At 46.3% G+C, this 24,095-nt stretch overlaps 1 protein-coding gene and 1 long non-coding RNA gene across 6 annotated transcripts in view; one reads left to right on the forward strand and one right to left on the reverse strand.

The window, feature by feature from the left end:
- The window catches only part of FLI1 (Fli-1 proto-oncogene, ETS transcription factor), an 86,917-nt gene that overhangs the window by 52,569 nt on the left and 10,253 nt on the right, over positions 1 to 24,095 (reverse strand). The window contains exon 1 of one of the 5 annotated variants that reach the window (XM_071768855.1): positions 21,547 to 21,879. The exons of 2 other annotated variants lie outside the window; for them this stretch is intronic. Coding sequence is in view for 2 of the 3 variants with exons in the window: in XM_071768853.1 (XP_071624954.1) it covers positions 19,887 to 19,904 (18 nt within the window). In the remaining variant the exon portion in view is untranslated. Of the gene's footprint in view, positions 1 to 19,886; positions 20,173 to 21,546; positions 21,880 to 24,095 lie in introns of those variants that run through there. 2 more of the 5 variants (XM_071768853.1, XM_071768851.1) reach the window with 2 other exon arrangements.
- LOC139807649 (uncharacterized) lies at positions 20,543 to 22,178 on the forward strand. Its single transcript, XR_011730640.1, has 2 exons — positions 20,543 to 20,809; positions 21,278 to 22,178. It is a non-coding gene; the product is annotated as an uncharacterized lncRNA (long non-coding RNA).

The raw sequence follows: 24,095 nt of genomic DNA on the forward strand, positions 1-24,095 counted from the left end.
GCAAATCATTTTACAACCAACTTCTTTAAAAATAGGCTTCTTCTCAGTGCTTTTTTGCTTCTCTCAGGGACAGCAGCAACTGGATTAGTTATTGGGTCCTGGCTCCTTTCACAGAAGTTTCTCTTCAGTCTGTCCACCTCACACTATCTTAGCAAAATCCTCTTCTTGCAGCACTTTCTCATCTAAGCTGAAGCAATCATTTGTAATTGCTTTTGTTGGCTGAGGGTGGGATTGATCACATAATCAGAATTCAGAGCCCAACTTAGTAAACCTGAATAATGCAAATCTGAGTTTATTTTTCACTTCAGGAGGAAATTTTTGAAGACATAAGCAGCAAAATACCTTCTTTGGGGGTGCCAATGTTCTTTTTTATAGATGGCCCTAAGTTTTTGGCTTAATTTAGATGGAAAGTCCAAGCTATTCAACGAGTGCTCATAACCAAGGCTTGCAGTTTGCTCTGTGTAGTGAAAAGCACATTGACAACACCATTAAAAAAACTTAGGGGTTTGATTGAAATTTCTGAGTTAAAAATGACATAGTTACAGGCACTTTCAGTCTCATCCTCTAAATCTTCACTCAGAGGTGACAAGGCAGGGGCCTCTCTGCAATTTATTTGCTTTCTTCTCTCTGTGTTTATGTAATTAACAAGGAGATGTGAGTATAACTTTTGCTTCTGTTTTTCACTAAAGTAGCAAATCCACTCAAACAAAACAGACAGTTTGGTAAATAGCAAGCTTAAAACACTGGGGGAAGAGTTTGATGGTTTCAATTCACGCTTTAAGGTGTGCTTAGAATGAGAGTTAAAATTAAGAATGTGCAGAAACTGAAATAACCTGGCATGAGAAATGTGCAGGACTGTGATTTTTGTATTCGGGTCAGCTCATGGAGTTACTGCCACTGGAGTTACCATTTTGCTGCCCTAAATTCTTTACATAAAGAATATTTCTTGAGTCATTAACCATGAGTGTTACCCTCAAATCTCAGGCCGAGTGACAAATAATGCATTTCTTTAGAAAGAAAAACACATTTCTAGTCGAGCCAGTACCACAATCAGGGAGAGAAGCAGAGAAAGAAGGTTAATGTATGTGTTACTATGTGGAGTATAGTCACACCCTCACCCAGACACAAACCCTGAGCAAGCTGCAGTAAAAACAACAGGAAATGGCCCTGGGTATTTATAGCATTATTGTGTTTATCCCGAAGTGATGTTCTGCACAGATTATTATGAAGTTTTTCATGGGAGAGGTTACAGCTTGTGTCAGCTGGAGATTTGCATGCCCCTCACCCCATCTGCTGAACCTGCAGGGTCCCCCCCTCCACCTCTCTCTGCTTTTTCAAGGCTTGCTGTGCAGGGCACATCTCTGCAGCTGGCAGGAGGGGCCACCCCCAGCAGTGCAAACAGCAGCCCTGGTAACCAACAGGTTGGGCCTCACCTTCTTTCTTTCCCCAGATTTACAAACCTGGAGTGAGATATAATGAGACAAACCATCCTCCCCTCTCCCTGCACACAGGTCCTGGATTTCTGAGCAATGCAGTCTGGGCTACACTGGCACAAAAATTATTCTGTGCATTTTGGGTCCTTTTAACAAAGCCACTGATGACACCAAAACCCTTGACTCAGAACCCAGGGCTTGCTCTTCAGGACAGCTTAGCCCACTCCTGAGATTCTCCTCGTTTGGAGAATCATTTCCACGTCCTTTATTTTCAGGTAGGGTGAGGAAGTAACTCCCCATTTATCCCTTTAGCCTGAGAAGGCACTCAGCAAAAAGTAATAATATTGATGGAAATATCATCTACCTCTTCCCAGCTGCAGCCTTGATGTATTTCTGCTGATTTCAACATTTGAGTTTTTCTAATTCATTCCCATCAGCTAAATTTGCTGTGAAGTTTGACAGAGAAAAAAAAAATGCCCAAACACACATAGGGAGATGAAATAGATAGTGTACCAAGTCGGTATCTCTGTAGGGTAACAAAGCCTCCACCCACTCACAAAACCTATGAAACGTGCATCCATCTCTGCAGAGCAGTTTATCTCAGTGAGATAGAGAATAAGGAACATTAAAATAATAATGATAAAAAATAGTGTAACTCAGGAAGCAAAGAACCTGGTATTACTTCATTGTCAGAGCAGTTTTTTTCCTTATCCGAGTCACATCTCCTGAGGTTTGTTCAGCTCATGAACAGCTCATGGATGTTCAGCTCATTTCTTTGTTTACACCCCATGATGCCTAAAAACCTCGATTAAAAGCAATCAGAAAAATCCATCATATGACACTCGGGCCGTTTACAGCCCGTGACAGTTATTAGCAAATGTTAACCTTTCCTTTGAGAAAACAGAAGGAAATCCTGCTTTAATTTAAGCTTTCAACCATCATCCCCCTCTATCTCGGCAGTAAATCAGAGCATCTCCATGATGCCATTGTTTGCAAACACAATAAGTCCTGGGTTTGTCTGTTTAAAAAACAAACAGCAACCGAAAAGCACCAGGAAGTCCCTGTGAAGGGGAAGGAGGAGGCATTTCTGGATCCCCACATTAATTAATGCAATTGAGGCAATAGCCCAGCAAACCTTGTTCCAACCATTATCAGTTCTATTAGAGCTTCATTATGGTTGTACTGATCAAACCAGATTTCCCGGGCTAATTTGCATCATATTCTGACAGGTGCTAGTCCAGGTGTCTTATTGTCATTCAGAATTAATAAACATGATTCCACTCTGTTTATCATTTGTGTGATAGAGGGAATAATAGAAACTGAACAGGCTGGGGGGGTTGGGAATAACTTATCTGACTTCATTTCCCAAAAAAAGGCCTTTCCTGGGGTTTTGCCAGGTTTAATTTTAAAATGAGGGGCTCAGACTCCACTTCCCCTGCATCCCCTACCTGTCAAATAACTTCCATGCCCTCCCCTCCCTGCTTTCTGCCTCAACCATCAAGCAGGGCTGCCCATAGGGCAGGTTTCTGCACAGCACCATATTAAGGGGTTTTTGCATCAAGTCAACTTGATGCCATCCCAGTTTACTACCTCTGGTCTGTAGGAAGCACAGTCCCTGTTTGTGCAGTTTTCCTGCTTTATCATAAACCCAGCCCAAGACTCTTCACACTCGCAGGGTTCAGAGCAGCTGGGAGGGCCCATGCAGGCACATTCCAAGGGCCTTTTAATTGCACCTAATTTTCATTACATTATAATTGCATTTATAGAATCATAGAATTGGCTGGATTGGAAGAGACCTCAGAGCTCATCAAGTCCAACCCTTTCTCCACTCCCCCCGTGGTTCCCAGCCCATGGCACTGAGTGCCACATCCAGGCTCTTTTGAAATATCTCCAGGGATGGAGAATCCACCCCTTCCCTGGGCAGCCCATTCCAATGCCTGAGCACCCTCTCCAGAAAGAAATCCTTTCCTAATATCCAACCTAAACCTCCCCTGGCAGAGCTTCAGCTCTGCCAGGGGAGGTTTAGGTTGGATATTAGGAAAAAATTCTTTAGTCCATGCCCTCTTGTCCCACTGATATCTGCCCAACCCCCCCCTGGCTCCAACCTCCTTTCAGGGAGTTGGAGAGAGTGATGAGGTCTCCCCTGAGCCTCCTCTTCTCCAGCCTCAACACCCCCAGCTCCCTCAGCCTCTCCTCATAGGAGGTTCACCTCATAACTGGGGTTTTCATCTTTTATAGGACATTTCTAGCTCTTCCCTGCGATCCCAAGCAGCTCACTTTTCTTAAAGAAATGCTGATATTCTCGTGTAATTAGAATGCAATTCAGGCTTTCCAGATGAAAACCAAATGCCAGATGAGCTGGCAGCAGCATTGCCCTGTCACCCAGCATTCCTCTTTCTGTCCTTCTGCACAAGTTGATCAGCCCCACACTGCCCATGTGGGATCCAGACCCAAATGCCTCCTCCTGACACCCGTCCCACCCTGAGTGTTCCTTGGTGACATCAGAGCTTGGTGACATCAGAGTATTAATGCAGGGGCAGCTCACAACTGCACTGCCCTTCTCTGCTGTTTTCACCTGCCTGAGAACTCTCATCAGCTGAATTACTCCTCAGGTTTCTCCAGGCTTTTCTAGCAAATTGGAAATTCACTGAAGCCCAATACCAGTGCTGCCCTGGTAGCCTTTGCAGGGGTGCACGTGCTTCCCTCTCACTTCCTGCAGGAGCATCTCACTTGTTTCTTTCTCTTACTCAGATCACACACCTCTTTCCCTACAGTTAATTTACCCCAAATCTCCAAAAAGTGCCATGGAACTATTCATCTAAAAACACAAGAGGCAAACCCCATCCTTTCTTCACTACCTGGATTTACAATTGAAGCTCTGGCTGTTTGGGTGCAAAGATTGGATCAGAATTTCCTCACATTTCTAGAAATTCACCCCACCCTGCCTCACTCCATGAAGGAATGACCAGAGAGAGGAAACCCTGACTTCATGGTACAGTTCACAGCTCCTGCACTAACTCAGGTCCTGTGTGTCTTGACCAGGTAAGATAAGGAGCACTTAGCTAAGATGATGGTTATGTCCAGCTGAATGACCACGTTAGGAGACCAGGCCCTCTGTGCCTCAAGTTGCCTGTCTGGCTTACCTTGTGCATCTCTTTATTTTACGCTGGGCATCTTTTTTATTAGGGTGAGCAACGAGGCAGCCTCTGTAAGTGAAACATCTGCATCTGGAATCCGGGTTTCCATCCTGCAATGCCCCCACACCCAAACCCTCTCTACACTTCCATGCACCAGGGAATGGCTCCCAGCTTGCTCAAAAGGCAAAACTCATTTTAACTGCATTTGCTCTCCCCTTTGTTTTTTAAGAACCAGCTTGCAACAAATGGCACTTTCTAAATGATTGTCTAACAAGAGAAAATGGTGCAAACCTCCCAGCATGCTCCCCCCTCTCTGGAAAGCACTTGTCCTCAGCCCTGCTCACAGCCCCTGTCAGGTGCCTGCAGAAGAGGTTCCCAGTTCTATAGAGCATTGAGAGACAAGAGCTGCTTCTTGTTATTGCAGCCTCTAATGAAAATTTATCCAAGTGTGATCTGGAAGCAGATTTGCACCTGTCTCAGAGGCCTGAAATCAAACAATAAGAGCGCTGAGTGAGGGAGGTGGTGAGCAAGCAGTGAGGGCAGAGCAGGCGAGTGCAGCCCCCTGGGGACCCCTCTGCTGCTGCTCATCAGATTCTTTTCATCACATCTTTAGAAAAAGGATTTTTTTGGTCCTTTACATGCATGGTATATACCTTTTTGCTCAGGAAAAGCAACTCACTGTGACCTGTGCAGCTTTGATTATCAGGGCTGGAAAGAAAAAAGTGGCCATGAGCGTGTGTAGGGCTGAGCAGGTGATGGGCACTGCTCTGCCCCAGGCTTCTGGGATCACAGCTACAGCCCTTCCTGCTCATGCTGAGGGGCTCAATACACAGTGTGGCACATGGGGTTTCTGTTCATGCAATTGTTTCAGGCTATACAGGCTTCAGAGCAAACACTGGTTGTTTTTTTTTCTCTGTTTCATAAGTGACGAGAACATTTTAGATCCTATAAATAGTGTCTTACCTTTCCTAGTTGCAGAAAAACCCAAATTTTGCATCCAGCTGCCTTGAACTAGAACTTTATTTCAGGGAGGATTTTCTATCTATGTTTCAGGTACCTTCAGCACTCTTTATCTGAGGCTTACAAAGCTCTCTGTTGAAGGTTTGCCAGTTTTCAGCCTCACCTCAGAAGAGCATTACCCATTATTATTTTACAATTAGGAAAACGAAGGCACAGAACTCAGCTGGCTTGCTCAGGGTGTCTGGGAGAGAGAGAGCAATAAAGCCAAGGAGACTCCACTTGCAGGCTTCCTCTCTAACTACTGAAGAGCATTCTTCAAGAAGTCTTGCTTTTTTGCAAGAAAGGACATGTGAGCATGACTGTTATCTGCTGGGCAGCACAGATACCAGATGGGTCTATTATTTAGTAAAAAGATGACTGATTATGATCTCAGATGCTAAGAGAACTTTGTTGCAGATAATTTCAGGTTGCTGAACATGCCTCTCTTCTAGAAGTATCCTTAGCCATATACCTCATTAAGTTAGTCATAGCAAAGAGTGAATAATGAAGGACACATCCTGGGGCCAGTCCCTGGGGTAACACTCCACAGCCTGACTCAGGATGAGTAAACCCCAAGTTGCTGGACAATTACACTCTGGAGGATACCTCCTGTTCCGGAGAGCTGAAAGTCTGGGTAGGAGATAGAAAAACAGGGAATGATGAGTCCTGCCTGGCAGTTCTTGTGGCAGTACAGAAAGTCACTGCCAGAGGCATCATCTAACCACAAAACAGCTTTTTTTGTTGTTGTTTTCTTCTTCTAATGTAGTCATTACTCTTCCAGTAAAACTATCTTTCAGAGCACCTTTGTAGGAGTTCCCCAGGGTGTGGGAGCTGGCCACCCTGCCCCACAGCAACACCTTATTGGTTCCAGATGAAATATCCTGCAGGTAGCTGCACAAATCCATGGCACTGCAGTTCTGGGTTCAGCATGAACTCAGGTGAAAGCCTAGGGCCAAGCTCTGCACCTGCAAAATGATTTCTGTAGCTTTTGATGCTACAGAAATCAGCAGTGATAATCACTTAGACCTGCTCATCTCCCTGACCCCAGTCTGGGTTCAGGTCAGTTTTGGTGGAGTCTCAGGAACAGCAAAGGCGTAAAAGCTGCATATTTACATATATACAGATATATATATATATATGCCTGATTTTTCAACAGCTTGCTTAACTCCACCAGTTTAACCTGCAATATATATGTAATTTATAGGCAGAACTATGATCCTTTTATCTACTGCAGCTGATGATTCTCCAAAGCACTTTGTTTACTCAGTGTACTGCACATCCACAGCACCTTGTATCCATAAAACCTGACACCACCTGTATCAAACACCCCTTCACTGACAAAGCTCAGTAGCAGACACACCTGACATGCAGGGATGGTCCATTCCACACACTTATTTGAACTAATTACAGCTGTATGACTTGCTACCTGAATTAAAACTGTGGCAGACCTGGTAATCTCTGATAAAAAAGTGTCATATCCACACACTTATCCTTGCTGCTACAGAAATGAGTTGACAGAGTGTGTCTAGGAGCATGGGTGGTTTTGTGGACATGGCAGAGGAGGGCTGGGAGAGGCACATTTAGAAGCAGTGGTATAAATGTGAGGGAACCAGAGGGTGGTCCTTGTGTGGCTGTCACAAGAGCGTGCACCTCCCTACCATGGTTGTCCCTGCAGGGCTGAGCTCTTGGGGCCTGAAGAGAGCTGGTGTCACTTCTCATGACCTGAGTAAAGAAAGACCTGTGCAGCATTTGGGAAAATGGTCTGTCAGGACACAGAGGGGTTTCTTTTCACAGCTCACTTTCTGCTCCTTCACTACACAAACCTGTGACGTGTGTGTTCCATCTCTCTGCTGGTGTGCACACACCTTCCACAGCACACGTTTCCAAACCCAGCTGCATGTCAGCCAACCTCCCTCAGGCTGGCACACAACAGTGTGTGGTGAGAGAAGTGCTGCTCACAAGATAGGGTTTCTGTGGTTTAGGGTGATGTTAATTAATTAATTCTTTTTTTGCTTGTTTGTTTTTGGAAGTCTGCAGCTGCCAGTTTTGGAACGGCCAATCTGCAATAGGAGCTGCAAAAAAAAAAAAAAGAAATCAATGGAAGAAAGAGACAATTGGAGTGGGGTCCTGACTGAGGACTTGCTGCTATTTTTAAAAACACATGAAAGTTTGGCTTATGTAAGAAACCATCTGGTATTTAGGCCTAGCTGAAATTTTAGCTGTGTGCGTGTGCTCGGGGTATGAATCAATGGAGCCGCTTCCCAGGCGCATGCACGTACTCTGCACCACTGCTCCAGCCAGCCCGGGACACTTGTGCAAAAAATCTGGAAAAACTATTGGACTGCACACCCTTCTGGGCAGCTTGGGATGATCCTGGGTCTCAGGAAAACTGTACCTGCCTGTCAGAGCAGCAGTGCTACAGACCAGGTTACAATGATGGGACAGAGGGCTGCTGGCTGTGCCGGTGCCTCGGGAACAGGGCAGGAGGCAGCTGAGTGTTAGGGAAGAAGAACAGAGTGACAAGAATCATGGGGAATTTTATTCACTGAAATCCCTGGAGCTGCTGCTTCGTGAGAACATCTGCTCCAGACCAACAATACAGGGACACGTTTGCTTCTACAGGTGAGAAACTGAGATACAGAGAGATGAAGTGAAGTGCCTGAACTCACACAGGAAACCTGTGGCACAACAGCCAACTGAACCACGCTGGGCACTGCCGGAGTCCTCAAGTTAACTCTGCTCACAGATTGTTCTGACTCACCAGAAGTGAAGGAAAAAAAAAAAAAAAAAAAAAGGATTGCAATCCCAGGATTGCATCAGGGAGTTTCAGTGTGTTTTAGTGCCAAGCACTGGAACAGTGTGTGCCACGGCAGTGGCTCCTGCTGAGAGGAGGCACAGGGGAACAGGTGCAGCTGAGGGCTGAGGAAGAACTGGAAAAAGGGAGGTTTATGAAAGAGATCAGAAGGTTTTTGTTTAACCCAGCAGAGCAAAGCCAGAGAGAGGTCTGGCAATGGCCTCTAAATACACTCTAAATACAGGACAGAGAAAGTGCTGCTTCAGTTGGTAGTGCTCGTGTGAGAAAGGTGTAACTCAGTCATGAACAAATGTCAGCCCAAAATCAGAAGAAGGAATTCAAACCTCAGAATGCAGAAGTTATAGAGGTTCTTTTCAATGGGGAGCTGTGGTGGTGAAAAGAAAATCCACCCATCCTTTACCAAAACCTTGAAGAACTGGAGAAAGGAATGATAGAGCATGGTCATGTCTGACAACAGAGAGCAGAGCTCAAGAATTATTTCCACTCTGGAGTTCAAATTAAGTGCCTTAACTTTTCTTCACTCCTAAGGAATTTAGAAGAATATCTTGTTACACACAGTGCTTAGCACAACAGAGACCTCTCTGGTCTCTAGGCACTACTGTAACACAAATAAATCATAGCACTAACAATCAAGCATAACTACATCCTTCCTAAAGTAGAGGTGACATAGAGGAATACCAAAAATGAAGAGCTTGCAACTAACTGCAGGCTTATTCCATCCATTAATGGCCACCCCCTGCTCTGTGAGGATGAGAAGTCTGCTCTCAGAGCCAGTGCTGCAAATCCAGAGGATACATTGCAAGCAAGCTTGAATTTCAGAGCAACCTTTTCTCTTTCTAAAGGGGATAAACTCTTTCCATTTGTTATAACCTTTGCCCACTGCTCTGGAAGTTGTCTGAAGGCAAAGGATTCCTGTGACTGCACAGCTGGGGTTCAGATACCAACAGAAACCAGCAAAGGGACAGAGAGACCAGTCTCATCTTCCAAGCCAGGCTGCAGAAACTCTGTGTCCCAGGCATGAGTTTGTTGGGACTCAGAGTTAAACGTGGATAAACCCTTTTCTCACCAACAAAGTGTTAGATGCACATTGGGTAAAGGTTTCACCCAGCCTTCCATATGACACTTCTCATAATCCAGGGGATGACAAGAACTGCTTTTAGGGAGAAAAGCACTAGAAGGTACCATGGCAAAGGCCTCTTCCAGATGCTCCTCTGTAAAATTCCTGCATGAGTAAGAAGTGATATTTTTCAGTCAGGACCTGTCCGTGCTCCTTCTTTCACTTTCTGCACCACAGAAGGCAGAGTGCAGCACAAACCCCATGCACTGTGGTGAGATTCTGCAGAGCCCCTTGCAGGATGGTGAGGAGCTGGAGTTGGGGCCCCGTGGCACTGGAGTGGCAGCAGTTTGCCTTTGGCTTTGTTAGAAATAATTTCAAGTACAATCTCAGTGCCACAGGGGAATTCACCATCACTCCCATCAAAGGTGCCACACACAAGAGTTGCACGTACACTGGAAAATGGGATTCAGAGGAAAATGTGTGCAATTAAACCCCCCCCAGAACAAGATAATAAGACACTCTGGGTTTCTTTGGGTGTTACTTCCCCACTTTACATAATAAGATCATTCTCTCTCCTGCCACAGTGGAGCTGTTGCAGACAATTTTGGAAACATTTGCAGGATGATAGTGATAACAAATCACTTCAGTGCACGCTCATTTAGAGCCTGGTTGGTTCTAATGAAGTTAGATGGATTGGTTTATGGCTGTTAGAAATAGCACCACAATATAAATACTTGTGCTGTGGAAAGATAGATAGGTGCATACTACATCCAATAGAGGAAGGATGTTACCATGCATGCCATGAGAATTTTGGAAGCAAGTTTGGGTTAGGAGTGTCATCATCATCAGAATTATTCCTGTTGCTCCAAACCATCCCTGAAGGACCATGAATTGCACAGACTGTAGCCTCGATTTTCTTGACACCCACAACAACTGTGATACCAACTGAAAAAATAACTTTCAGTCTTTGGGGATCAATTTACAGATGGTGACCCAGCCAAGTTTTGAGCTTGTACGGGTATCAATCATTTCTGGCTCTAGTGATTTTTTGGTGAAACTGTGATAAAACTCTTGTAAGGGTGCTTAAGATCCACTCTCTGCCACAAATCCCCAGACTTGTGAAGGGCCACCAGGACTCCTTGTACCTCTGATGATGTCCTGCTGAGTGGCCAGCTGCTTCCTGCATTTCATCTCCTACATTTTGGGGTTTTTTTCTTTGCCTGCTTGGATTATGGGCTTTTATTCCACCTACGTGCCACACTTCATCTCAGTGGGAGCCTCTAGGGAGAAATACCATAATACAAGGAATTAATCAGAGGAGTCATGACTTCTGGTTCTAATCAGGAGACAGTCCTAAAGGCTGATCTGCAACACGACCCTCATGGACAAATCCTCAGATTTTAATAGGGATTAAATCAATGGAGCTTTTATGGAAACTGAATTATACTGTATAGAAATTATCCCAATAAACAGAACACAGCAGATAAGGCGAAACTTCCTGGATTTTCCCCTGGATTTTACAGGAGGGATATAAAGCTCTCATACCTTTGCCTAGGTATTCCAAAGTTATTTAATTTTAAAAATTACATTTTTCGATGTAAAAGCTTAGGATTTTGTTATCACATGGAAAAATCTCAAATCAGGACACTGAAACCTGCAGACTCTGGCCACCCTTTCAAGGTTACACCCACCGTGTATTAAGGTGTAGAGAGAAAACAGCCCCAAGTCCAGAATCCTTTATCCTACTCCATGTTCTGCCACTCCTGTATTTTGGGACTTTGTGTAACTGAACCTTGGAGGGGCTGACACTGCAACTTCACTGTGCCTGCAGCTGGCCCCAGGCAGCACAGGTTGCAGCTTCCCCTCTCCTTTCTAACCCTACTGAGCTCTGGTGGTTTGGATCAATGGGATGAACTCTGTGGCTGCACTGATTTCAGGGGGGATTTGCAGATACCCAGGTTAATTTTTCTCAGAACAGTTATGTCAGTGCTAGCACTCAGCTCCATACTCGTGTAGCTGCTTCTAGTGGTGTTCAGAAGCACTTTCCTAGGCATCTGCTCAGTCCTGAGCTGAGATGATGCTCCTCTATCTGAAGAAGAAAACAAGTGATCCTTGTCGTTCAGGGCAACAAGAACTTGTGATTCTTATAAAGAAAAAGCATCAGCTCTGACTTGTAGAGATTATGAAGGGATGGTGCATCTCAGCAAAACACTTGGTAGCTGGGTGGGGAGGGCAGTAGCTGGCGATAAATGACACTTGCTCAAGGGACAGGCTCTTTACTCCATGGCAGAATTTGGATTTTGCACTGAATCTTCCACATCCCTGACCTCCCATATTCCTGATGTGACTGGCAGGACTGAAATAAATTGCAGCCCCGTGACTGCTAAGGGGAAAATAGTTTTAAGAAGAGAGGGGTTGCCATTCAGTGTGGTGGTTTAAGAGAAGAATTCCTGCTGAAACGTGTAGGGCTGCCAGTTCCAGGAGCTACAAGGGCAGTGCCATTCCTGCTGGATAGGTGTAACCATTCCTGCCAGTGGCCTACACACTTCTGGACACAAAATTTCAGCTTCAAGTAAGTTCACACACACAGCCCTGTGCAAATCAATGTGATCTCAATCCCTGACTTACTAGAATAGTTAAAATCCTGTCACTCTAGTAACATGCAGAGTCTTTGGTCAAGATTTTTCTGCTTTATTTTTGGTAGACTAGAGCATGGTGGCTGCCCACTGCTCTGGAAATGGCTTAATTTCAACCAGAAAACTGTTCCTGCCCTGCTGCAGCTGGCAGTGCAAAACCCAGTGAGATATGAAGAGGGCACTATCACTCTGGGCAGCCTGACTGGGGGGCTGGGTAGAAAAAAAAGAAAACCACAACAAAAACCAAAAGGAAAATGTTCAATGCTAACATTCTATGAAGTCCCAAGGAGATTTGGAACAGGAGCAGTGGAGGAGTTATTTTCCTTTGTTCTGCTAAAAGGAAAAAGGAAACACATCAGGAAACCAGACTGTGGAGCACAGGAAGTCTCACTTTGGCTGATAAAAAGGAACTGATGTGAGGTTGGTTCGGATGCAGTTATAAGTCAATCAAGCTTGGAACAACAAGAAGAGCTGTTCAGAAGAAACTAGAGGGCCAAAATCTGCTTTTAGCTTTAAAAATGGTATTTAAAACTTCTCCTAATCTTTCCCTTATCTTTTTACTTAAAAGAAAGCTGCTATAAAAAATACTCAAGTACAAATCTTCTCATCAATGAAAAATCAGTTCCCCAAACTCACCACACCTTCCACTGACCCCTCTTACTCCAGTTTCTCTTTTTTTCCACTCAATGACCAACTCAAAAACCTGTATTCCTGCTGATTTACCTCCTCCCTTCACATCAAACCCAGCATTAGTTAAGAAGGGGGAGTTCAGTTTTTTCTTTTTGCTGAGTGAGAAATCAGCAAATGACTAATTAAAGGCTGCCCTGCCCGTTATGTTATTTTCACTCCCTCTGCATGATTGACAAGTGTGCTAACGTTCAGTTCCTGGGTGTGCAGCTTTGTCAGGCTGGGGGACAGGGCGGGGGGGTTAGATGTGTATTTTTAACTTGTTACTTGTTCCTTTATAGCCCTGTGGTCAGCTGAACTCTGGGTCAGTCCATGTTGGAAACACACAAACAAGATATATGCAAATAAACCAGTAAGCTTAGCTACATCCATGGCCTTCACTACAGAAGCCTCAGCTGAGCTGCATTTCTGATTATTCAGAGAAAAATCAGGAAAAGAGAATGCCTGATACACAGCCAGAGTAATTTGCTTTACAGCATCACCCCGATGCTGAAGAGAAGCAAAGGCTGAGATTTTGCAAGGTGCCTGTGGGATTTAGCCTTACTTCTCCCATCTCCTTCCAGGGAGGGTTGTCTATTCCATGCCTCTCAGCCAGTTTGGGAAATCTTAATCACCATGTGTCCATCCAGTGTAAAAGACTTTGTGAAGCACCTAGGAAGCAGCCTTCTTTTCAGAGGGAACTGTTCCATGGAGAAGCTCCATGAGAGTTACAGGTTCAAAACATGGAAGCAAACTAGAATTAGGTCTCTGGTATCAAATACTGATGGTCCCTGCCAGGTCATGATTCAAAATTTTTGCCTTTGGTGCTATTTTTCCCTGGAGGAATTGGAGGTTTATACATAAATGTCTTCAGTAACAACACCCAGTAACACACACCCTGTCTGTTTAGGTCTCTGCCTTGCATCTAAAGAAAAAGCTTTTGGTAGCAGAGGTGGGGGAGAAGGGAGGCAACGTTTGTGGCTTCCCTACAAGTGACAGGTTTCTAGAGCAGCGTGACTAGCTGTGTAGATATGCATCAGTAATTATGCAGCCTGGGTAATGAGGAGAAGAAAGAAAAGAAGCAGTAGATGCAGTAAACATTTTGAAGGCTTGGATATTTGGAGCTCAGTAAAGCAGATTGTACATTGTCCTGTGCCACATGGCACTGGTTGTACAATTCAGGACACCTGCCTGGCACCCTGCCTGTGATGCACACAGGTTAGAAAGGACTCAGGGCCATCATCAGTGCTCCCAGGAGGAGGCAGTTTTTGTGGCAGTTTTTGTGGTGTTTTAGTTTGAAACCACCTATAAATATGCAAGAAAACATTTGTTCCCTCAGAAGGTGTTCTTAGGTATCAGCCAGGGAAGTGTGAGAGGCACAGACACTGGGAATAGATTTGTTGTTCAATTCAGAACAAAAGATCTAAAGAGAATTTTGTATTTGGGGTGGGGCAGGGGGGAGGATTGGCTGCAGACCAATGTGAAGTGTGACTGCAGAGCCACACAACACATTCATGCAGACTGTAGGAGTAGCCCCGTGCTCCTGCAGCATTAGGTGTTCAGCAAACCCACAAATATCTGAAAATCTGAAGTTAAGACTCCCTTGGCTCCTTTAATTTTCCTGCTTGTGCATGTTTCCACTGAGGTGAGACATAGGGTCTTTCTTTAAGTGGTGAAGTAAACTCATGCAGAATGAGAAACTTTCCTTTTTCAAAGGCACCTTATAGGGTGCTGTAAAAGAGCTTCACACACTGATGTTTTATTGGGAGAAAAAGCATGGAAGGTGCTCCATGTCCTGAGGTTTTATGTTCCTAAGTTGTAGGCCTGATCCTTCTGAGAAGAGGTGAAGTGAAATCAAGAAGAAAGCTTTCTGTAGGACCAAGAAGAAGGAAAAAACCTCTGCTTCTTGCAAAAATTGCTATAAATGCCCTTCCCCCAGTATATCTCACCTTATCAGCAGATCTTCTGAGACCTCACTTCGAGGTGTAACCTCACCCTGTGCTTCTCTTGATTTCTGGCCTTTTCTCATAATACTCCATGAGTGGCTCCACTCTTACCCACCAGGACACCAGCAAAACTCTCCTCAGCATAAGGAGTGATCAAAGATGTGTCCCTGCCTCACCTTACAGCAGGAGTATCACAAACTTAAAACAAAAAACTAAAATAAAAGCATGAAATCCTCAGGACGTGCAATGCTTACTACTTAAGGTGACCACATCCTGTTAGGGTGCAATCCACAGTGGCAGAGAGAAGCTACACAAGGCTCTCAGCACCTCTATAAAACCTCTGAGTGAAACCCCAAGTGCAGTTGGTGTTGTTTTGTTGTGTATTAGGTTTGCTTCAGACTAATCCTTCCTCCCACAGCAGGAAAAATTCTACTTCAGTTTAACAGCTCTGAAAAGACTTTTTTCCTTGAGAAGCAAGGAGGAGTTAGTTCCCAACTCCTGGAGCTGCCAGGACCCAGCACTCCAGGGCCATTGGAATTCACACCAAGACAAGAGGCAAGCACTTGTATGCAGGCTTTGGAGGGACAATGAAGTAGCATTATAAAAATATCACAATTACAAAACATTTCTAAAAGGTTTTGTGCTGTTGGATGTTAGAAAGCCACAATGCAATATAAATGCCACCTATATTGGTGTCCTGATATTAGGGTGTCAGGGAATATCACCATTTATGCCCTGGAAATTTCAGATGGTTTTGTTCCAAGTTGCTTTAGAGGGACAGGGATGGGGAAAATCTCCAGTGAACAAACATGTGGGATTTTTTTTTTTTTAATTTTTTTCAATCTGGACATTAAGAGTCTTGTCCTGGGAGTCAATGCCTTTTTACCAGGAAAGGCCATCTCTAAAGGGCCAATTTAAAAATGGCAAAACAGACATTTTTCCACTTGCTGAAAAAGGAAACATGTTCTTAGTGTGAGATCTCAGTGGCCACGTTTCAGGACAAGAGGCAGATGCTTATGGTTCACAAATGATAAGAGACAGGGATTGCAATAAAACCCCCACAGCTGTCCCCTGGCTGTTGGACACTGGAGTAATGGCAAATGTTCACTGAATGTCCTTCAGGTGGTCTCTCCCTTATGAGCAGAATGAATACATCTTCACAGAATGGAGGCAACAGTTCCAGAAAAATCTGCTTTTTTAAATTAACACTCAGGCTTTGGCAAGTGTATTTACTTTAATTTTTGTCTGCAAGTAAAGTGGAACTGAAACAATTAAACCAGTTTGAAACCACAGCATTTGTTATTGGGAGGAAGTCTATGCATGGGCATCTTGCTGAGATTAAATGTTTGATTTAATTGGAAGCATTAAAAAAACAAACCCCCAAGCATAAAGTACACTCAGTCAAAGGGGGATGTTATACCAGAGATGTGATTTGAAGTATCTGGAGGCACAGAATCAAAATGTTACTGACTATTTATTTAAAATTAATGCAAACAGAAATTTCACTGGCCCCCAGTCCTCTTCTGCAAGTGATGCTCACAGAATATGAAATGATTATGGAAATGAACTAATGAAGATGAAGATTTGCTACACTTCTTTCTCCACAAAAGACCTTAGAGTGTTTCTCTAGAGGGCACCTTTCAAGCCAGCCAGTCCCCTCCCATGTCAGGTGTTAAACAGGTAACTTGAAGAATGCAGCAAAAATTGCTTCCCATCACTTCAGTAAGTGATCTAATTCCCCTCAAGATAAATAGTGATTTATAAAGAAATACAGATACATTCTAGACCCTATGTGTTGCCTCAGCAGTACCACACATGACCTGTGTCTCTGCATGGTGGGGAAGGTGGCTTGCAGTCCTACCCTGGTCCCGTAAGAGATGGTTATAAGCACGGTGTTACCTGAGCTTTGGGCTGAAAAACTCTGAAAATAACTTCAGTTCCCACTTGCCCACGATGTCCATACAGGATGCAAATGTAGCCCAGGATCATCCTGACCTGTTTCCCCAGGACCATGTGACTGTGAGCCCTTAGGACAGCTCAAGGCTGCAGTGGTTTTACCCCTGCACAGCAGTTACCCTGCAGCTGGGGAGGTTTCCAGTTCAATTATTCCATGTGGGCAAAACCAGCTGGCAGAGAATCAGGCATCAAAACTCTTCCTGAATGGCATAAAGTGATTTAGAGGAAAGCACAAGCTAAATATCAGAGACTGCAGGGTGAAGGCAGAAATTTTTATAGTGGACTGGGCATCTGCCCAGTGTGCAGTAAAAAGTCTTTGGCTCAATTAAAACAATTAGTCCACAGAATAGCTTTGCATAGACTTGAAAAAGCAGTCACTTGAATTGTTTAAATGGCCCAAGAAGACAGTTCCTCTGGAATGCACTGCTCTCTCCCACAGCTATTCTGGTCTGCATAGCACTCACAGAATCACAGAAAGTGAGGGGTTGGAAGGGACCCCAGAAAGATCCTGGAATTCAACCCCCTGGCAGAGCAGGGTCACCTGCAGGAGGTCACACAGGACACATCCAGGTGGGTTTGAATGTCCCCAGAGAAGGAGACTCCACAGCCTCCCTGGGCAGCCTGGCCAGGGCTCTGTCAGCCTCACAGGGAAAAAAATTCTCCTTGTGTGTATATGGAACCTCCTATGCTCAAGTTTATGTCCATTGCCTCTTGTCCTGTCATAACTGGGAAGAGCCTGGCACCATCCTCCTGGCTCTCTCCCTTTACATAATTATAAACATTAATGAGCTCATTCTCCTCCTCTCCAAGCTGCAGAGCCCCTCAGCTCCCTCAGCCTTTGCTCACCAGGAGATGTTCCACTCCCTTTACCATCTCTGTGGCTCTGCTCTGGGCTCTCTCCAGCACTTCCCTGTCCTTCTGGAGCTGAGGGGCCCAGAACTGGACACAATATTCCAGATGTGGCTCTTCTTCCAGGTAGGTTTCTGAGCTGACAGAGGGAAGCACTTCTTAACCACGCTGGTACACAGATGTTGTCTGCTCCCCCCCTGTCTTCTTGCTCTAGATACTGAACAACCCTTTTTTTGTGTTTTAGTTACTCTCCAGTCACGTGTGTGCATCTTTCTGCCATATTATTTCCCAACACAAACACACAGCTTTGAGCTGGATCAGTGCATCCCACCCTCAGGAGAGCAGACCATAGGACTGCTTTTAAATTGCTTTCCTCTGGATCCAGGAGAGGTTTGCTTTGCCATGTCCTAGAAACCAGCAAACCACCCCTGAGGCACAGAGCACATTTGAAGCATTGGAACATCTCAAGCCACATCCTCTCCCACTGCCCTTCACCTGAGACCTCTTCCTCTTAGTGATGAACTGCAGCAAATCTGTCAGTGTGTGGGGCTGATATTCCCTGGGAACTCACTCTTTTTCTCCTCCAGAAGAAAATGTGCACGAAAGCTCAGATAACCCTGAGCCCTGATCTAAACCCAGGGTGCAGAGAAGGAGTAAATTCTAGAGGTGGGAAACGGGATATGGAGACCTGCAGCAGCTTGCTGGTGGTCTGAAACTGCTCAGTAAATGAACTAATTAACTCGAGAGGAGACTCTGGTGTCTCTGGATCCCCTCAGTGGGCAGCCCCAGGAGCTGGGGCAGTGACCTGGGCCACAGCTGAGTTCCTCCTTTCTGCACAGCCTCCCCAGCGTGACTCTAGGCCTGAGCTGCTGAATGGCACAGTTCCTCATCTCCAAGCCATGGGGGCTGGGGAGGCTCAGCAACAACGTTTTGTGACATGAGGGGGACTGGGGAGAGGAGCTCCCAGTTGGCACCAGGAGCTGCATGGGTGATGGGAACACTCCAGCACCTTTCAGATGCTCATTGTCTGTGTAGAAAAGCAGGGGTTAAGGCACAGATGCTGCACTTTCACCACACAATATTTAGGGCTCCCCTAATCAGAGAAGGTTGTGGTGCACTAAATGTTACCCTGAATGAGGCCTGGGTTACTTCTGCTACAGAGGTGGTGGAGGAGATGTATCTTATTTCTGCCATACCTCCCAAATGCTATGCTCTCAGTGCTCCTGCTTTCTCTCCTCCTTTCTGATATTTCCCTTTCCTTCTTTTTGCTTCCTTCTTTCAATTTTCTCTACCTGCACGTCTCCTTCCCTCCCCCTTCTTTTGAGACCCTTCCAAACAGTGCACTTGTCACAAGCTGCAATCTAAGGGAGAAAGTTTCAGTTCCTGCCTGTTTACAGCTTCTTTCTCCCCAGGTCAGCAAAAAAAAAAAAAAAAAAAAAAAAAGACTTTTAAGAAGAAATCAACACCCCACCCAGGAGATAGGCATCTTTCGAAATCCTCCAGCCCAAACACACCCACAGAGTCTCTGGCTTCAAAGCTCTTCTGTCCAAACTGCTTCTGTACTATAGTGCTCCCTCAAGAAGAGCCCACAAGAACTGCACAAGGCTCTGAGCCACACAGTGTGAGACACCTCAAGGGGCTTGGGAAAGGCTTGGGTTATCTTTACAGAGGCTGTTGGGTGGGGGGCAAGGAGGGGGAGCCATTCTTCCAGTCCCAGAAGCGTCCTCGGTTGCTCAAGGCCACCAGAGGTTGGTTACATTCGTGGTTTTTTGCCACACTCTTTGGTTCCCCTTCCCCTTGCCTCACCCCAAGCTAGGGGTGATATTTCTGCTCCAAACCGCCCTCCAAATAAATACCTCTCTCCTCCCCCCCGAAACAAAAACAAGCCAAAAACTGCTGGAGAAAACACACGGACGACCACTAGAATCGGCAGCGCATTTCAAGCAGGGCCGGGAGGGGAAATCAGAGCCGGGGTCTCACATCTGGGACCAGCTCGGAGCCACTCTCGCCTCTGACCCCTCCGAGCTGCTCTCTCCGGCCCGAGCCGTCCCCTCCGGTCCCTGGCAGCCCCGGGCGGTGCTGAGCCCCGGGGCAGGAGCTGTCACTGCCTTTCCGCAGCAACCCGCCGAGCCAGGCAGGTCCCGGGGCCCCTCCTCGGCCCCTCTCCGTCCCTCCGAACCGGCTACGAGAGGGTCGGCCGGGTCCTCAGCGGCCGCCAAGCCCCCCGAGCACCGGGGAGGCGAAGGGGAGAGCCCCGACACGGTGCGGCGGCGAAGGAGGAGGAGGAGGAGGAGGAGGAGGAGAGACCGGGCTGCTCCGGGGCGGAGGGACGGAGCCGGACCCCATCCCCGCTCCCCTTCCCAGCCCCCCCCGGCCCTCCTGCCCCCCTTACCTTAATAGTGCCGTCCATCTAGAATAACTTCCAGCCGGTACCAGCAATATTCCACACATTGACCCGGTTTGTCCTGCAACCGAAGCCTCCTGAAGTTTGGTTTTGGTTGTTGAGGTTTTTTTTTTTTCTTTTTCTTTCTTTTTGCTTTTTTAATTTTCTTTAATCCTTCTCTCTCTTTTCGCTTTTCTCCCTGCCTTTCCAGCGGTTTTGCTTCTCTCTGTATCCCCTCTCCTCCTCTCCCTCTCCCTCCCTCCCTCTCTCTCTCTGTCTCTCTTTTTTTAACTTGTTGCAGCAGAGCGAAAAAGAGACATTTAACCGGATGAAACGTTTTTTTCTGCTAATTTGGGGAAGTGAAGTCACTCGAGGAGGAAACTTTCGTCTCTCCGTTGGTCCTGCCTTCTTGATGAAAAAATATATATATTTTACACACAGGATATTTGCTCCATTTAGATAAGAAGGGGCAGAACAATAGCTACCTCTGTCAGCTCTTGTTTGGCGCTGGGGCAGTCCAACGCGGACCTTGCCTTGCACCCCAGCCCGTGTTAGTGACCGTGTGTCATCCCACAGTTTAATTTAACATGGGGATTTTTTATTTTTTTTCAATTTTTATTTTTTTTTTTTTCTTTTGGCTGGAGAGGCTTTAGCCTGACTCACTGAATTTCCGTCTCTTCCCACAGATTTTTTTATTAATGCGTTTTCCAGTCACAGGCAAAAGAAAAAAAAAAGAAAGGAAAAAAAAAAAAAAAAAAAAAGAAAAAGGGAGGGGGGTGCCGCAGAAAACCGTAAATACGGTCGCGGCAGGCGGGGAGAAAAAAAAGAAAAGGAGCCGATTAAAAGGTATTTATACCATACCACGGCCCCTCTCCTTTCGCCTCCCAGCAAGAAGCGTGAGACGAGGGTCCAGTCCCTGCCAGAAATGAGCGGTAAGTGCAATAATGCAAGACAGACAAACGAGTCCAGCAATTAAACACAGGCTGGAAATGGGGCTGCAGGGAAGCGGAGGCTCCTTCCCACTTTCACCCCTTCCCTTCACTCCCTGTTATCTCCAGGGCTCCGAAGCAAAGGTACCAAGGTGGGTGGAGGTCCATCCATCTCACCTCCTGTCACAGGGCAAGCTGCTCGCTAAGCTGGTAAAACCCCTCTTAGACGGGAGAGAAATAAAAATACTTTGCAAGCGAAAAATGACTAAAAAAATTACGACCCTTGTCCGATCAACTCGTTCGTGTCAGAATGGGCACTGCAAAAAAACCCAACCACCAGGTCTTAAATCTCATTTTAGACCTGGCCAGCCCCTGACGTGCATTTCTCTCTTTCATTCAAACTTGAGCCATCACTAGAGAAGAAACGCGCTTTCCCTTTTTTTTTTTTTTTTTTTTTTTTTCCGGGAAAAGCTGAAACCCTCCAAAGGACACCCGAGGAAGGGAGACAATACCCGCCTGTCCAGCTCACCCTCTTTCCCGCCCCCTTGCAAAAATAACAAGCAGCGAGCGGCGGAACACATCATGCAACACTTCGGGCGTCCTTTATTCCCCACTTCTGCAAACTGCGGCAGCCCGAGAAGAGCAGAAGGAGGGAGGGGGGAAAGGGTGAAGCCAAGAAAGAAGAATGTCAAGGCAGGAGGGCACTCCTGCGCCTCAGATCTCTCGGTGGAGCGGGTTACCTTGTCCAGTGGCAGTTGTGTCCAGTCTTTTTGTTTTCCCCCCCTCAGTCCAACCACGGGGGAGCGGGGGGAGGGGGTATAAAAATGATATCCAAAGTTATTCTGCACCCGCCCCTTCCAGAAGGGAAACGCAATAATGCCACCAGTGTTTCTACTCGGCTGCGGCAGAGATGCCTTGGTAATACTTTATTTCTCCAAGAGCGAAGCTGGCAGGAGAGAGCTGTAGATCCCCCTTGCCCCTCCCTCTCTCCCTCCCTCCCTCTCCCTCTCTCTCCCCCCTCCTCTGAAATTAGCCTCATCAATTCAGCTACAATTTTTTAGTTCAGATGCAGACACGGGGCTGAACGTGACCAGACCTGGAGGTTTTGCCTCGCTGCTTGCCAGCGATTGAGGCCGTCTGCAGGCAGGAGGAGAAGCGGGGCGGGGAGGGGGAGAGTTGGGGGGGGCAGAGGGGACAACCCGACCCCCTTCCCTCTCTCCCCACCCCCGTCCTCCCCCTGTCTGCTTTACAATCCAGGGGTCTGCGCTGGGGTCCCCGGAGAGCAGCACATCTGGATGCTGCTAGCGGGGTCAGGTCCCCCCTTGCCTAGGGCCACAAGAACTGGAGTTCAATTAAAAGAAATCACCGTTAACCCTTTGCTTTCCTCATTACTCTTTCTTTTTTCCCCTGCCTCTTCTACCCTCCTTCCCCCCACACCACCACCACCCCCCCCCCGCCGCAAATTTTCTCTCCCCCACTCCCCCTCAGCGTTTCCACATGGCAGGCTGCTGCAGCAACCAGAAAAGCAAGAGGTTAAAGGGAAGAGTGAAACGCATCCTTTCAAAACCCAAATGGTTTCCTCTCTAGAAAACACTCTCTCCCGGCCCCGAAAAACAACGGGGGTGGGGGGTGAGGGAGAGGACAAGCTGAGGATCTTAACCACTAAAGGAAGGGGGGAGGAGGGGAAGGAAATATACCCTCTGTCACCCACGGAGCATTTTGCTTTTAGGCTGCGTGACCGACAGGTCTCAGACGGACGGCAGGAAAAAAACCACCTGAGAATGCGCCCGGATGATGGGAGAGGAGCCCGGTATTTGCAGAGCACTCTTCCCCCAGCTCCGGGATGAAGCCCCAAACAAGCCCTGCACCCGCAGCAAATCCCCAGTGCTCCCCAAGGCTGGGAGATGTCAAGCTAGATCCCCTCCTCCATCCCACCTAGAGATATTTTAGGAACCCAACTCTGCATTTTATTGCCAGACAGGCACCATGACCCCCAGGGGCTTATTTTGCATGTCTGAGAGTGACTCCAGATGAAGAGTGTTCGGGTCACTTGTTAGATCGGGTCCATCAGGGATGTGCTGTGCTTTACCTCTTGTTTTTGATCTAAAACAAGATTTGCTAAAGGTCCAAGAGATAAGGTAATGAGCGAAGTTGTTAAACATAACACCAGACAAACCGAGCCATCTACTATTTTCCTCCCAAATAACGTAACAAGGGAATCTTTGCTTCATTGCCCCCCTCTACTAATAAAACACAAAAATTATTAATAATAAAAATCATGCTTAAAGTTATCTCAAACTTTTTGGGAAAGGCTGGGATATTCATAAACTCCTCGAGCCAAGCTCTGAATCATCTTCGGTGATTGTTCAGCGGCTTTGGGTATTCAACTGCTTGAGAGGAAAGCGCAGCCAGGCAGGGGGAAGCGAAGCCACCGCCGGGCACCGTGCTGGGGCCGATTTGGGCAACTTTTAATCTGAGGCTCAACTTTTTTGGATGCATATGTACATACAGTAAAGGAATTAGGAACTGTTTCATGTGGTCACCACCAGACATATGGAAAATCATTTGATCTTGGCAACCACGGAAGATTTCAAATGCTTACATTGGGACAGGATAGAAGAAATCTCTCTACCCCCCAATTATTCTTTTTTTTTCTTTCTCTCCGTTTATGAATGAAATGAACTTTTTAATTACTTCAATATTGATCCCAAGCGCTTGGCACGTCCCCTTTTCCTCTCTTCTTCCTTATAAATGGGTTACACCGACTGCAGCCTCACGCAGAGGAGGTGGCAGCACCGGTTTTGGGGTGATCCGGGAAAAATGAGTAAGGAGGCGCTGGGAGAACTCGGTTCGGTATCAAAGGAGTTAACCCCTCGGTGCAGTTCGATGCCAGTCCTGCTCGGGACTACACAGCCTCAAAGATACAGATTTTTCTGCCTGTAATTCACGCGGGATTAGTGGTCATCACTTCATAATTAAAACCGTCTAGTTATTCCATAGGAATAAGTATAATGAAAACCTTCCCGTGCCTCGGTCGCAGGTCAGAAATATTCTTTTCGGAGGATGGGAAAGGGGTTTGGCTTATTTCACCCTCTCTTACCCAAGAAGCATCAGCTGAGCTCTCGTTAACCCCCATCCTGGGGCTGTGGCTTTGACCAAGCAGTAAATTAGGGAGGGGGGAGCCCCAGAAACCATCAGACACACCCTGACTTTGTCTCAAGAAAGTGGCTCCTTTCCCACTAACTGTGACAAGATGTCTTTTTTTTTTTTTTTAAACTAGCTTTATAGC

Source organism: Heliangelus exortis, chromosome 26 (genome assembly GCF_036169615.1).
Source record: "Heliangelus exortis chromosome 26, bHelExo1.hap1, whole genome shotgun sequence".
NCBI lineage: Eukaryota > Metazoa > Chordata > Aves > Apodiformes > Trochilidae > Heliangelus > Heliangelus exortis.